At 49.5% G+C, this 15,859-nt stretch overlaps 3 protein-coding genes across 3 annotated transcripts; 1 reads left to right on the forward strand and 2 right to left on the reverse strand.

Annotated features, from left to right (window-relative positions):
• Positions 1–1,316: 1,316 nt before the first annotated feature.
• Positions 1,317–4,188, reverse strand: F5B22DRAFT_466761 (uncharacterized protein). Its single transcript, XM_047972114.1, has 9 exons — positions 3,990–4,188; positions 3,880–3,916; positions 3,750–3,814; positions 3,652–3,694; positions 2,956–3,555; positions 2,871–2,895; positions 2,757–2,820; positions 1,796–2,702; positions 1,317–1,711 (listed from the first exon to the last, which is right to left on the reverse strand). Exons 1-9 carry the CDS (start codon positions 3,995–3,997, stop codon positions 1,601–1,603), a joined length of 1,860 nt encoding a protein of 619 aa, XP_047834262.1. The 5' UTR covers positions 3,998–4,188; the 3' UTR covers positions 1,317–1,600.
• A 2,538-nt stretch (positions 4,189–6,726) lies between these two features.
• On the forward strand, positions 6,727–9,103 carry F5B22DRAFT_593529 (DUF914-domain-containing protein). The gene has a single exon (XM_047973998.1). It carries the CDS (start codon positions 7,354–7,356, stop codon positions 8,749–8,751), a length of 1,398 nt encoding a protein of 465 aa, XP_047834263.1. The 5' UTR covers positions 6,727–7,353; the 3' UTR covers positions 8,752–9,103.
• Positions 9,101–11,821, reverse strand: F5B22DRAFT_466757 (uncharacterized protein). The gene is made up of 2 exons (XM_047972113.1): positions 11,394–11,821; positions 9,101–11,347 (listed from the first exon to the last, which is right to left on the reverse strand). Exons 1-2 carry the CDS (start codon positions 11,435–11,437, stop codon positions 9,328–9,330), a joined length of 2,064 nt encoding a protein of 687 aa, XP_047834264.1. The 5' UTR covers positions 11,438–11,821; the 3' UTR covers positions 9,101–9,327.
• Between the last annotated feature and the right edge of the window lie 4,038 nt (positions 11,822–15,859).

The raw sequence follows: 15,859 nt of genomic DNA on the forward strand, positions 1-15,859 counted from the left end.
TAACTCGGAACAATTAAGATCAACATGAAGGCAACTAGTTGTCTCCGGAATAGTGTTCTTCAAAATGGCTCATTACTTCGTTAACCCTTTACACACGATACCACCCTCAGGATATTGATCTTTCCTACAACATTGAGGGAACCACCTCCAAGTTACCTCAGACATGCCTCAAGGATCTATATCGTTCTCTGTTGAGCTGAGTCACTTGCACCGCACGAAACACCCATTTTACTATTCCGTTGGCGTGCCCATGGGAACACACCGTATACCCCAGTACAATATCGCTGAATGGAGTGCGATTCGCTATTAATTTGATACCTCTCGAGATGCAAGTTGCTTATAATATTACCACACTGAACGGATTTTCGGATTGATTACGCGAATAGGACGTGTCCACGTTCTCCTTTTACCACAAAAGCTTTGTTTACTTGACAGAGACGGAGTCCTATCGACAGTAACGGAAAGGGGCTGTATTAAATTGGTAAAACCGAATATTGCTATTGATGGGCGCGCAATAAGGTACCCCTGAGTAACTCGCGGACCGTGGCTTTGTGTTTCGTACGAGACGTGATTGATTAGTCGCCAATTACCAGTCCTGTCAAACATAATATCTTTGACCATCTCAAACAAGATCACGTGGACAGGCAGGCTCAACCCCATACTCAACCGTCACAAAGTTGCAGTCGAGTAAGTTAGATACAGACATAAAATTACATCTCGAGTACTACAGGCAAATGCTCTTCGTCGTAAATACACTTTTATCACCTACGTACCTACCTAGTGAAGCTAATCAAAGGCCCAGCAAAATCCAACCAGACCTCATCCGCGTCATCCTCTCACCATTCTCTCAATCAGAGCCTGAGCACAGTATCCTCATGACGGTCTTCGGCCGGCACCAGGGCCCCCTTGCTTGCAATCTAGATAATACCATGTCCCAACCAATACCAAGAAGCTAGGAGGATATGAATCTGACCCTGACTGAGCGAGGTCAACATCATTCTCTAGCTGAAGATGTTTACGTATTAAGTCCATCTCAGCACGAATCACCGGTACGCTTCAGTCCACCTGCTGTCAATAAGAGGGTGTCCCTGGAACATGAGGACTAAATACTCCCTCTTTGCAACACTGGCTTTAATGACATTGACTTACTCCTGCCAAATGGGTCACTAACAATATAATCGAGGAGATGCCAGCATAGCGTAAGAGAACGAAATCACGAAGGGCAAGGAACAGCTCGCTCGTTAAGTCTTTTTCGTCTGTAAAGAGCACGTGGGACTAGTAAATGCATTGGGAGACACGAAAATGCTAGATGCGGGATAGTCGCTGCATAATTCAAAAGACGAGGGAGCAGCCCCTTTTTTGTTATAAGACCAATGCTTTTTGAGACAGGGCTTCCCTCAAACCCGTAACTTTTAGCTCACTAAATGCATGAGTTTGGTTATAACTTTTATTTTACACTTTTCCCAACACAAAGAAAGGTCCAGCTTCAATGCCCATCCAAATGCGGGAACACAATGATTAACAAATGGAAAATATGTTTTGCCGGCAAAAAAAAAAAAAAAAAGATATTTTGCTTTTGTTTTTCATCTCCAAACTTCTTCTACATGCCGTTTGCCTTTCCCTCCAAGATGGAGATGAATTTGGGCTTCTCTTGTGCAGTGGCGTTCGTGGTGGGCTTGAGAATGGGACTAGTAGGTCGACTTGTAACGAACTATATGCGAAAGCAGACCATCGTTAGCTAGCAAATTTCTTCCCCCTTTTGTCACGCTTGCGACTCGTGTGGATTCAAACTTACACTGCTCGCTGCACTCAGAAGGGCGACTAGAGAGCTCTGTACCACGTCTTCGTGAATACCAACTCCCCAGACTATCTGATTGCTGTGTGTATGCTTGCACTCAATATATGAGGCTGCCTTCACATTGCCACCCTCGCCGATGGCATGCTCCTTATAATCATTAATATCGAGATCAACGCCAACTTCCTTGAGCGCAGCTACCATGCTAGAAAGGGGGCCATTGCCTCGGCCACGCAGCTTGACCTCTTCACCGTTGACAAGAATGACGCCATCAAAGATACGTATCAGACTCTTTGTGTCTTGGGTCTGGCCTGGGGCTAACATAGGAGATGCTGAGCGGTCAGGGGTGATGTTATAGTCAATGAGGCTAAAATATGGGTTCTCGTGAAGGAAATAAGTTGTTTTGAAGAGATTAGTGATTTCGTGAGCGAGAAGCTCGCGTCCGACCTCTTCAGTACGACGTTGGACGACTTTGGAGAACGCAACCTGTAGACCGCGGGGGAGGTCAAGATGTAGCTTTGTTTGCAAAATGAAGGCAATTCCTCCCTTTCCAGATTGAGAATTGACACGGATGATAGCTTCATAATTACGACCAATATCTTGGGGGTCCAGGGGAAGGTAGGGCATCCCATTCCATGGATCATTCCATGGGTCTTCGCTGGTTAAGCCAAGGCGCTTGCGATTCTGGAATCCTTTCTTGATTGCGTCTTGATGACTACCAGAGAAGGCCGCACAAACGAGGCTACCACCGTAGGGGGCACGCTGGTGAACTGGAATTTTGGTACATGACTCAACCATGTCGATAACTGCGTTCAAATTGGAGAAATCGATGTTCGGGCTTACACCCTGTGTATATAGGTTGAGAGCCAAAGTGACGAGATCGACGTTGCCCGTTCTCTCTCCATTGCTATCTGTAGTTAGTAATTTACTGTGGGATTTGAGTATAAGGACGGATACGAACCCAAAGAGACAGCCCTCTACACGGTCAGCACCCGCCATTTGGGCCAATTCTGCAGCTGCAATACCTGTACCATGTTAATTTTCACACTACAGCCCTAAGTTGGAAAATACTAACCACACCCGCGATCATTATGAGGATGCTGCCGCCAATCGTTAGCACGTGATATTGTGGGCTACAATAATCCAGGGGCAGCGCTTACCAGAGATATGCACACATCATTCCTGTCCCCAATGTTGTTGCAAAAGCTTTCTACCAGGTCCGCATATACGTTGGGTGTTGCCAGTTCGACTGTAGCGGGGAGGTTGAGGATGATCTGGTCTCCGGCTTCACCATTAGGGCCCCAGGCAGCTTTCACCGCTTGGCATACTCGTACGGCGTAGTCTGGGTCTGTGTCGGAGAAAGTCTCGGGCGAAAACTCGAACTGCCATCTGGTTCCAGAAGTAGAGGGATCGTCCTTGGTCAAGGATCTGACTAGCTTGGTACATTCGACAGCAAGTTCGAGGGTCTGCTCTTCCGTGTAGCCGAAGACGACTTGCCGGAAGCACGCGCTCGTAGCGAGATAAATGTGAATAATGGCGTTTTTGGCCCCTCGTACTGACTCTACAGTCCTCCGAATGAGATCGGGGCGGCAGGGTGAAAGAACTTGTAGGAATACGTCGTCTGGTACGGCGCCCGGCGTTTCGATCAAGCGGCGGGTGAAGTCGTAGTCGGTCTGGGACGCAGAGGGGAAAGAAACCTCAATCTCCTTGTAGCCAAGTTCGCACAACATCCTGAAATAACGCCATTTTTCCTCGCCGCTCTATTTGTCGATCAACCCATATTAGCTTCGGGGTGAGTATGTACTAGCTCGCGCAACGAGGCTACGGCAGACCTGCGCAGACATGGAGAAACGTACCATTGGATCGGGCAGACTCTGGTTACCATCTCGGAGGCAAGAACTCCGGGTCTGTCAGCAGGGTGGCAGGCACTGGGGGAGCAGAATAGGAAACATACGACAGCCAGCGGGGGGCTTTCTCAATAACTTTGTCAGGCCATTGTCGGTTCGGCAAATGCGGGCCCTACTCGTGTTAGGGGCAGGGGCAAAAGATAAAATTCGAGAGTGTAGATAGAGGCAGAAGCCTACCTTGAACGGCTTGTACTTCTTCCACGGTTCCTTAAGCCTATGCAGCAGGGAGACGGTTAGCCGTGCATGTGTCAAGATGCTTCTCGAGCAGAGCAGAGCAAGCCACTTACATCGGCATCTTGGCGGCGGAATGGACCGATCGACGCGGGGCGGGGTCCTGGGTGTGTGACAAAGAGGGGAAGAAGAAGTCGAGGCAGCGGAGGGTTCCTTTTTCAATCCCAGTTCCCAATTACCCAAATCCGATTCCTATGGACAATTCCGCAAGAGAAGCTGAGGATAGGGAATAAGAAACAAGGATAGAATTATAGGGCGCGCCAGGCTTGGATCGAGAGGGATGTCAAAAAGTTTTGAGTCACAAAGTGGGGTAGTCTGTAGCTCCTAGCCTGGAGCTTCGCTCAAGAGGGCGAACCCTGGAATTGAGGGGCAACCTGCAAACCATTCAATGGCATTGGAACGCCTCCAATTGCTCGCCGGGTATTGCCCGTCCATCTAGTTCTCGAATGGGATCTTGGATACTGGATGCTGTTGGTTGGGGTGTCGGTTCCACTGGCCTGCCTTGGTTGCATCAGAACTTCCCTGGCGAGCTGGCTCCCAGCTCCGAGCGCGGACAGCCGAACAGACTCCCGGACCGGCGCCCGGATCCCTTCACGTCGAGTCGCCGGGATTGTCGACTGCATGGCGGGGTCACGAGCTGCACGGTCAGACACAGTCACAGCCTGCACGGATACCTACTGCACGGGGGCGCGCCCTTCCCCAATCCCCAGTCCCCAGATCTTAACCCTAGTTCACTCGCAACAACGCTACAAAATCTACTACCTAGACTACGTACTACGTACTTATGTAAGTAGGTAGGTAATGCTTGGTACGTGGTGGTCGCCGTTGGCTGTGTTGAACCGACAATACCCGAACTACCTAACCTAGGCCAATGTCATCAGCCTCAACTTCGCTTCGCGCTACTACCATGCACTCAATCAAGGCATCGTCATATTCTTTTGACACAGGTCTAACCCAGGTCACGAGGACCTGGTTCATTTCGCCAATTGGACGACGATATCTGAGTGAACGCGCCTCTTTCTAGTGTTCGTTGGTGTAAACGGAGGCTTGACGTCATTACAGGCTCTGCACAACTGGCAAACAAATGGGTCTCCTAGAAGCTTATTGATTTTCAGATAGTACAGGCTCTCGCTGTTCGCGCTGTAGGGTCCTCTTTGTCTTCCGGGTCCCTGGGTTGATTAGTGGCGTACTTTTACCGACAGATCCATGATTCCGTTGTGGGCTGCTGAGCTAGTGTGCTACTCTAGGCCGATAATCGGGACGATGAGACATCCTCTTATAAAGAAAGACTCACATCACAAATCTCCAAACAGAACCTTTGAGTCTTGATGAGGTGGCAGTGGCCTTTATTGAAGCGAGCTTAGTGGAAGCGGGGAAGTGGTTGCCATTTTGAATGAATACAGCCGTCTTCCTCTGGCTTTGGCGTTATCGGAAAGAGTCAATTACTAGAGCACGGTATCACTTCACGCGTGTCCGAGTGTGTTCCAAGATCCCAAGTCCGATCAGTAATCCATCAAGCAGACATGGTGGCATCGGAACGAAAAACGAAACAGAACAAAACAAGAACAAAAATCAAACGTACCTTGCCGTTATAGATCGACGAATGGCATCCTCTATTGGCTCATCTAGCTCGCCCCCGGGCCGACGACTGCAGTTCCTCTGGCCTCGCGGAGGTACAAATGCCGTGTGACAGTCCATCAGAGCAGCCGCGTCGGAATTTCTACCGTTATCGAAGGAACCAAACAGAGAAGCTAGATCCTTCCCATCATCATGGAAGGCCTCTGATAATGAAACTAGTTCCTTCCTCTCTAACCTTACCAGCTGAGCCATCATTCATGGTCTGTAGAACGACTTCTCTCAAAGTCAAAGCAGTCGCTTTGATGAGAACATCCCCCTTCAGCCAGTTCTATTTTCTCTTCTCCGAAGCGATTTCCACAAGCATTGCCGGCGGAAAAGGCCTTATTTTTATTTTTTATTATTTTTTCTTTCTTTGGGTTAGGTGTTCAGCGTCTTGGACATGGCCATCTTTTCGGTTGAGCTTGGTATGTAGATCCACCACTTCCTATTTGCGATTGACAAGTCAAGACTGGAAGTTATGGCCCTCGGTTGGAATCAAAACGTCATCTCTGTCACGTGGGCTTTTTTCTCTCATCTTATTCTTTATCACGGTGAGCTTTACTATGTCGTCTTAGCCTGTGCCAAGAAGCGAGCTGAAGCACACTTAGGAACTCAGGCTCAGCGCGCCACGGAAGACATAGTCACAGCAGCAGCCACGACCCTTGTGATGTTCCTTGGGAGGACGGTCGAAGAGGACATAGTAGGTAATTGCTATGCATAATGATTTGATAAGGCGGCTGATAAACATGTTCGTTTTTGAAGTCGAGGGTTGCGATATCTACTCAACTATGTAGGTGGTCAGCGAACGCCTCGCTGGGACAAGCCAGCCAATAGGAGAGACCGCCTGAACACCATGGATGGTAACCTCGATTCTGTATCCCATCCATGTGGCAAGCTGACTTGATCGACATGTCCGTCTAGACTACGGGATACTAGATACCTAGGTAGGCTAGGTTAGATCCTGCTCGGATACACTAGACTAATAGCGCAATTCGTGACCCAGCAACTCGACAGTCTGGAGTGCCGTCTTAGTATTCGATATTCGCTCCATCCAATAAGAGGCAACTTTGTCTAATCAAAAACTCCAAACCCCCACCTCAGCCGTTGATCGTCTGTTCTTGGAAGGCATCTCGAACTACCTATGCGACTCGATCTCGATAGGAAACTTTTCTAGTCTTTTTTTTTTTTTTTTTTTTTTTCTTCCTCTTACCTTGCTCGGTCTTTTGTGCTGTCCTCGACTTCCCAGAAACTCTCTACGCCCATCATCCATCCCTCTTTAACTCTAGGTCATGAAATTTGAACCTACCTAGTTGCTCCTAGCGAGAGAAAATGTCGACGTGATCCACCCAGGGTATCTATATGAAGGAAAAGTGTGCACACCCTAGTATATATAACCGCTTTCCCGCCTCCCACATCTTGCACCCCTGTGCAGGATTAGTCTAGTGCGTGCATGCATGCAGAACCTTCCTCTCTTCATGACTGCGTGCATCTAATCTCACTCTTCGCTCATCGCTCACCTTTCTTCTCACCTCCATCCCCCCCGCATCATATAGACCACCAGCCTTTGAGGCTGATTCGCACATGCAACCTTATTCGAGGTAATATTCTATTACTAACGCAAGCGACTTCGAAGTCTTTGCGCTTGCTTTTGGGGGTTGTCAGAAAGACTTCGCGACTATAACCATCGTCTTGGGAACATCCTATTCTTTAATATTTAATCTGTCATATCTCCATTTGTTTTTGGACTGAACCAGATCCAAACCCAGAACAGAGAATAAAGCACGCTCGGGAGAGAATATATGCATGAGAGATTCTAATCGCACGAATCCGCTCGTACAGATTTACCAGGGTCTCATAGGAAGGAAAGGAGGAAATCCAGAGGACCAAGGCTATAACCCCGTCCAGCAATTCGAAATGGCGGACCACAGCTCAGCACACAAGCCGGGCGACTCGGTGGGGAACACGATTGAGATCACAGCCGCTACATCCAGTGACGGCGGCAGGGCCAGCATCAGCCAGAACTATGGCACCGCCTCTCCTCACGGAGAGAGTGATAGTGCCGTCGCCGCGGACAACGAGGCCGTGAGCCAGGCGCTGCACGCCCTAGAGGGCAAGAAGGTGCGCTGGTACTCGTACCTCACGACGCGCGATTTCTGGTTCGTGCTCATCGTCGGCCAAGTGCTGGCGCTGGCCATCACCTCGACGAACACGTTCTCGTCGCTGCTGGTCAAGCACGACACCTCGATCCCCGCGTTCCAGACCTTCTTCAACTACGTGCTTCTGACGCTCTTCTACTTCACCTACACCCTGTACACCTACGGCTTCAAGAAGATGTGGCACCTCCTGCTGCACGACGGGTGGAAGTACTTCATCCTCTCCTTCCTCGACGTCGAGGGCAACTACTTCACCGTGCTCGCCTACAACTACACCAACCTCCTGTCCGCGCAGCTCATCAACTTCTGGGCCATCGTCGTCGTCGTCATCATCTCTTTCCTCCTGCTCCGCGTGCGGTACAAGATCTTCCAGGTCGTCGGCATCCTCATCTGCGTCGGCGGCACCGGCGTCCTGCTGGCTAGCGACCACATCCAGGGCACCAACGGCGGGCCCGGCGTCAACCTGGTCAAGGGCGACCTATTCGCGCTGCTCGGCGCCACCCTCTACGGCTTGACCAACACTTTCGAGGAGTGGTTCGTCAGCAAGCGTCCGGCCTACGAGGTCCTCGCCATGCTCGGTTTCTTCGGCATCTTCATCAACGGCGTGCAGGCCGCCATCTTCGACCGGGAGTCGCTCCAGAACGCCCACTTCACGGGCCCCGTCATCGGCTACATCGTCGGGTACACCCTGGCCCTCACCCTCTTCTACTCCATCGTGCCCTTCATCTTGCGCATCGCCTCGGCCGCCTTCTTCAACATCTCGCTGCTGACGGGCAATTTCTGGGGCACCATCATCGGCGTCCGCGTCTTGGGCTACACCGTCCACTTCCTCTACCCCATCGCCTTCGTCCTCATCATCGTCGGCCAGCTCACCTACTTCCTCGCGGGCTCCATGCTCGGCGACTCCAAGAAGCCCTGGCTCGGCGACGCCCAGGAAGACGGCATCGCCGGCTTCGGCACCGCCAAGCTCAAGGCTATCAACGCCGCCCGGCGAGCCCAAGTAGTCTCCGCCGAGGACGAGAACCCGCCTGCGACGCAACAAGTCTAAGGAGGATCGACGGTGTTTAGTATCGAATTGGTCAATATTTAAAACGATAGTCCATGATTTTTGAATACCCGCTTCGCAGCGGGTGAAATGAACAAGAACAAAGTTAAAGAGTGTATCAAACATATGTCCCTCTACCTATAATCTCGTTCCATCATATGATATGAATCGCCCGGTCTTGCTATGTAGTTCAGGCAGAAGACCAAGTGACTAAACAAGCCAGCGAAGAGTAATCTGGTACAGTCTGTTGGGATACTTAAGTGATTATCTGATCAACATGGAAGGTAAACCCTGTCCGTCACGGCCCTAGAGACTTCGATCACAAGTCGATCATGGACTAATATAGAGGATCGCAGTTTATCAATAGCAATGAAATTTCAAATGGTATCTTTGTCCGCTAGCAGAAACTATATATAGACAAACATTAATTTAGACATTAAGACAATACTCCATCAGTCCGCTATGCACCTTCGACCTCTTCCTGACATGATTTTAACTTGGGTAAATTGAGGCATTTTTCCCGCCCTGCGGCTTTGCCAACGGGATCCGCCCAAGATCGCTCGTTATTGTATGAATAAATCAAATAAAACCGCCACTCAAGCTGTCGTCCCCTCCTGGCCCAGTTGAGTGGCTGACAGATCTAAGATCTGTATTAGCCATCCTCGTAGTTGCGGACCGCGGCGGAGGTCTTAGTCCGCCCTCGAATTCTGTCCCCATCGCCGCCCCTGCCCCTAATAACTGCCCTGCAGTCTCAGCACGCCTCAATACAGGTGTTGCAAATTCACTAGCCATAGATGGAGTCCATGGACGACTAAAAGACCGGAAAGTGGGGGACTCGGCGCCTGAGCGAACGCTTGGAATGCGAGGCGGCTCGAGGGGTTCGTAGGGAGAAAAAGACCCGGTCTCGGAACCAGATTCCGATCGCAATCTCGAATCCATAAAGGCCGGTGAGACAGCGGCACGGTCAGGTGAAGGCGCTATTGGTGATGGCAATGGCCAATAAGACGAGTTGGCCGTAGGCAACTTGCGTCTTGAGGAGCGAGGCGGGACCGGCGGTGTAACAGGAGATGAGCTGCGATCGCTATCTATTTCGTCTTTGTGAGGCGATGTAGAGATGCTAGAGTAGGAGAAAGGAGATTGGGCTGAGGGCGGGAAGCATGGACTCGCCAATGGGCCAGTCAATGGCATAACCGGGCTTGTGCTCTCAGGGGATGGTGGGTGTTCATATACGTCATCGTCGTCGTCGTCGTACACGGACGACCCTGTAGGAGAGTCTATACCCGAGCGTTGATCCCGAGTCTCAGTGACAGATGCTCTCCAATCATGTCTCTCGGTTGCTCCAACTTCTAATCGTAGTGGTGATCTCATGTTTGTGGGCGTAAGTGACCTTATCGGATTTTGCAAGAAAGGTGCACTTCGCGGCCCGTCACTTGGACGAAAGCCCGTTGTGAGAGTTAATGGAGGCGGACGTTCGATCAAGCGTCCACCCATCGATGTTTTTGGTCGGTCAGCGTGAGATACTGGAGGTATAGTGCCGTTTTCGATTGCTTCAATCTTCATTTCCAGGCTACGACGACGTTGTGGATTTATGGTGAGCGTGTCTCGCTTGGCGCGAACGTTCTGAATAACTGGTTTGCTAGTCCCTCTTTTCGTTATCGATGAAGTAGGCCGCGGAGGGTTGACGGTGATTGACTGCTTCTCTTCGCTGGGACGAGGTGTTGTCGATGGAGAGGGTAGAGATGCTGGCTCAAGATTTGATATTACATTTTGAAGGTCCTCAAGCCCAGATGGAATGCTGCGCTGGCTTTGAGAGCTGGGAGGCTGCGTCTCGGCTACTGGGAGCTTGGGCGAGTTTAAAACCGGGGTTGCCGGGATATCTCTGCCATCAACGGACTGTGGAGGAGACGGAGGTTTCTGCGGTATATGCCCTCTTGCCTGCGGCCTCGCCAACACTCGGGTGGAGGCTTGTTTCTTGATGCGTAATGGTGCAGGCGTCTCGACAGTCCCACTGAAATTTCCGAAATCTGCGAACGAGGACACATCACTTGGAAGGTCAAGCTTCAGTTCGTATTTACCCAGTGGTGACTTGGGTGTAGCACTCGAAGGCGTGCTTGGTCCGTCGTCCGGCACCGTTAACGCCGGACTCAAGGGTCCCTTAAAGCCTCCTTTTGACGGGGTTTGTGTGAGCTGTACGTCAAGTTTGTTTATCTGCGCCCTACGTTTGCCATCGGACGTGCTGGGTCGGGCTATTGAGCTGAAACTAGGAGGAACAAAGCTCAGACTCGTCGACGAGCCGGTGTTCCATCGGCGACCAAGGCTAGGATTAGATGTGTGGTGTCGAAGGCTAGGCGGGGCTGGAAGATCTGTCATGCTCGAACCAAACTTATTCGAGGCAAAGGGTGCAACTCTAAGGCCCTTGAATTTGCTTTTTATAGAAGACGACGATGACTGTCTAGACTCCTGTCGCGACAGTGAATAGACGCTAGCTTCGTACGCAGGGTTGGGTCCAAATTTCAAGTCCAAAAAGTTGTCGATAGCATTAGGGTCATCTGGATGCTGAGGCTGGGGGCCAGAGATCTGAAGGTCTTTCGAAGATTTCCTGATCTTATTAGCAAGGCCACGGCGTATGTGGTTATCCTACTTACTTCTTCCTCTCGCCCCCTATCTTCAATCCAAAGAACGATACCATCGCGATTCAAGTCAACAGAATGGCTCGCAGTACTCGTGACTTGAACCAAGCAAGTGGTGTTAGGCGCCCCTCTGCGTGTGAGATTTATATGTAACCTCTCTTCTGACGAGCGGCCAGTCAAGAGAGCCTCAAAGAGGGCAATCACTGGTGACGAAGTGAAAACGATGGCGACAAATGCTGGCTTTTAGCGTCAAGACAACCAAGTCGATGCCAACAAACCACCGAATGTATTGGGTGCTCCTATTCGTCTCGAAATAGCCAAGAAATACGGCTATGTTTGCAGTTATGTATGCTACACGTCCAAGATCCGCTGGTGGCGCCGGCGTCAGCGATCTGAAGAGCGTTTCGCTTGGTAGTTGAGATGTGTGCGATGTCAGTGTCGCGTTAGCCCGAGGTGACCTGCGACTCGAAGTCTGTTGTAAGTAGTGTATTGAATGAGCGTGTCGAAAAATAAATACAACGAAGCACCGATTTGCAGCGCTACATGCGAGAGGCAAGAAGGTAGAAGGTGGTGCTGTTGAAGCCGTCTGTCGAGTATCACGACGATGGGGAAAAGAGGGAAAGAAGGTGGTAGCGGGACGGGGTTACCCTCTACACGGATCTCCACGATGATGAACGACGAGGGGCCACAAAGCCATGAGCAGCATTACCTGACTCTACCACCCAGGTATGCTGGCACCTATCCGGCGACGGTATTAGGGCAGGGCACAAGTTGCGCGTGACTCCTATCGTGGTGCGAATCCGTGTACATACTACGTAGAACACTTACTTACTTACTTACTTCGTAAGTGGAGGGGAGGGGGAGGAGAGAACGGGGAGGGCCACGGTGACGAGACAAGGGGCGATGCAGCAGCGAGGGATGAAGGCGACGTTGGAAGCGACACGACGGCGATGTTTTAACCTTGACTTCAAGGGTCTCAGCGATACTAGCTAGGTAAGTACTTGATCGGACGGGTGTCTCTCTCGACATTGCAAGTATCTGCCTACCATCCCGACATGATGAAGGCCAGGCCAGAGTAGGCTACCTATTCGCGCGTCGCCCAAAACGATGCATGGTGAAATTAGCAGATGCCAGCGCCTGCCCTGCGCTAAACCAGGCTAAACCAGGCCCTGCCAGGCACGAACCAGGCATTTGACAGAAAGGGTATCTGCAAAGAACGGCCCTCCCTCCTGAATGGTCCTTCCTGGCGGGGTCCTGGCGGGATCCTGGCTTAATCCTGGCCTCTGGACTTGAACAGGTCGAATATTAGCCCAGCGCCAAGCACCAAGGCGACGGACTCAGACCTAAAGAGGCAAGCATCAAGGATGGCAAGAAATTTGACTAGCAAGCCAGATCGCCCATGTTTCTTTACTATTGGTTCAGCTGCTCGGACTAATAGTGTGGTGGAAAGTAACCCTACCTACTATGTACGTAGATGTCTACCTAGTAAATGCACGCAACATACCTATGTACATACCAGATACAGACCAAAATCAGGGGAATCAGTACTGCCATCTCATTGGGCACCGCTATGATGCTTACCTACTTACAGTACTACTACTTAAGTATGTAGTGTATGTGGAAAAGCGCCGACGTTATTCCAAGTAGGTAGGTCAGGCAGCTCGAACATGGAAAACAAGAACGAACTCGGGGATCAATTCCGTCAATAACGATGTGTAAGTGTCATGCTTGTCTCTTCGTAATAAAACACAAGTAGTGCGCCATGTACTAAGTATAAGTACCTAGGTGGGCAATTCTGAATCAAGAATGTCAGTTACCTACACTACTACTTCGCGCCAAAGCGTCTCATGATGTGTCCGTACTATCTGGCAGACGGACTGCTCTTCATATGTGGACAGCCGAGATGGGCCAAAGTAGTATGCGAATAGAAGAGCAGTAATATACACCAGATTTTGCGTTGCAGTGTTCCCTCGGCATGGGAGTAAACGTGGCAGAAGTGACACGCATACCCCTACCTACTGCACGCACGTATCCGTAGGGTGCAGTGTTGCGGTGTGGAAAACGGAGCTGATATCTCTTTAAAGTGTTTCAGTCACTACATAGATAGATGTAAGGCCAATTGGACAGTGACGTTTCAATATCTTCAATTTTACTTACTATAGATGATGACGCCGTAGTATAGAGGTAAGATAGGGATAAGTGGCATAGCTATAATGGAAGTGGTGTGCTATAAGTCAATGCCTATTAAAAGTCTGCTTATTCATCTCTTACTTGAAAACGATCTCCTTTCTATTTTGCTGCCAGGCCCCGTCTTCGCGTTATGGGTATACCTACAGTATGTTTGTGTCCCCCTACTTCTTAATTGTGTAACATGGTGTCGGACCCTTACATCCTGCTCGCTTCGCTTAAGAGAGATAGGCATATAATTCAATCTCGATGCTTTCCCATTCATGGAGAGAAATATTCGCACTATCTATCAATTAGTAGCCTCAGAGCTATTAAGTAGATGCTTTTTTTCAATGTCATCTTCAAATCAATTATGATAACTGGCTAGTCTTTTCATTTAGTCACTATGGATTTCACGAGGTGTTAATTACCTATGATAAACCACATATGTTTGCAATGACATAACGTAGTTAGTTGCACGTTTTAGAATCTATATTTAAGTATAACGTCATTTCCTTAAAACAATACGAGCCCAATGATAAGAGTTGTAGATATATGTATGCCCTAGATTACTCTTCACTCGGGAGGCTTTTCGGTGTCTAGATCTCGCTTCCCCAACCAAGTTTCTACTACGTATACATATTGTTACCTTCATCATCCGCAGTCGTCCATGATAACAGTCTACGAAAACTACTCCTCATCTATGTAATAGTACAGAGTCTGTGACACACGATGTAAGTTGATACATAGTTAGCCTGTAATCTTTGACCTTAATACTGAAACATCATAACTCTTATCTAGGCTCTCCTATTGAGGCACTTGAGTATATTATTCACAGTAGTTAGTATCCACAATGATATTGATATTCTGGTCAATCTTAACCTATGGCTGGCTCGTCCTTTATTAACGAGGGATAACCGTGACTGGAGATCATGATATTCTTGTGTATAAAAAATTCCAACAGTCTGCATACATCATTGGACTTAGTCTAGTGATTGTTAATCACCACATGCTGTTACATGTGTAACCTCTGTACTAAGCTGAATATGCACTTCGCCTTGCGCTTCGGCCGTACGAAGGATCTTTGCAGGCTGTTCATGGTCTTTCAAGACATGCAGGCAATATTGGGCAATATTGGAAAGTGAGGTTATACAGACTTCGCTTCTTGAAACAGACCCCAGAGACCTAGGCGGTCTGGGCTGGCAGACCAATTGTATATAGAGTCAAGTCAAGCCACCAACAGCCGAGAAGGAGTTGGTTGGTCAAGGACTTATGCAGCCCTAGTTATTCACTATAGACTGAATTGCCTAGATTCCAAGCCCAGTTATCCTGCCCTTGTTATACATGCATTATCTACCCTATACCTTATCCTCTGCGACTTCTAGTTAACTATATCGTGTGGTGGGAGCTGAATGAAGGTGGTTTTGCCGCCCTAGGTAGATGTCCCAACTCCAAACCTTACGCTATGATAAAACTTATGTTGTCAACGTATTATACTTGGCACAACAACATACATCATGGTATATCACATTTCAGCGACTTGCTTTAGATGCCTGTCAAATCTCACACTCGATATATTGGACCTCTGGTCGATAGGCTGAGAGGCAGGTAGGTAGGTAAGTAATCTCGCCAAAGTCAGAATTCGGCACTTTGAACTCGTGGCACAAGCTTTTATGTATTGTTCTTCCGTCATCGTCTTTCTCAAGCAGTCGTTCCCTCTCGCCTGGTTTCAACAACCTTCTCCCCTCCATAGAGGTACCGTACGTATTTGTCTCAAGACGTTTGGTTTCGGGTGTAGTTTGACTGGCCCCTGAACTTCACAGCCTTGTCGGCGAGACCGCTTCTTCCCTTCCCTTGCTCCTTAAACATCCAGGCACCAACAACCCGTCCGCTTTATCTTCACTATAGGGGACTGCAGGTGCACCCCTCGGGCATATCAAAGCGCGGATACTTCACGCACCACAAACTCTTTGAGCGGCAATTAACACGGGTGACACCGCACTCCGTATGCGAGCACGGGCCATTGTAGTACTGGCGTTCCTCAAGCAGTGTCGGTTTATCGGCTCTGACGTCTACCACCTCTGTTGCTGGTGCCGCGCAGACGGAGCCGAAGAGGATGGCGGTGGTGGAGAGGAGGGAGATGAGGATCTTGGACTGCATTTTGGAAATGATAGACCGGTGGCGGAATTCGGTGTAAATCCAATGTGGCTGTATGTCAAGTGCCTGTCAGGATCGTCGTATCCTTGTGAGAGTTTGACTCGGTGGGTTGGCTCAGGGTAGAAGTCGAACCTAGAGATAGAAAACATAGAGAGGGG

This window comes from Xylaria bambusicola (genome assembly GCF_022495145.1).
Source record: "Xylaria bambusicola strain CBS 139988 unplaced genomic scaffold F5B22scaffold_6, whole genome shotgun sequence".
Classification (NCBI taxonomy): Eukaryota; Fungi; Ascomycota; class Sordariomycetes; order Xylariales; family Xylariaceae; genus Xylaria; species Xylaria bambusicola.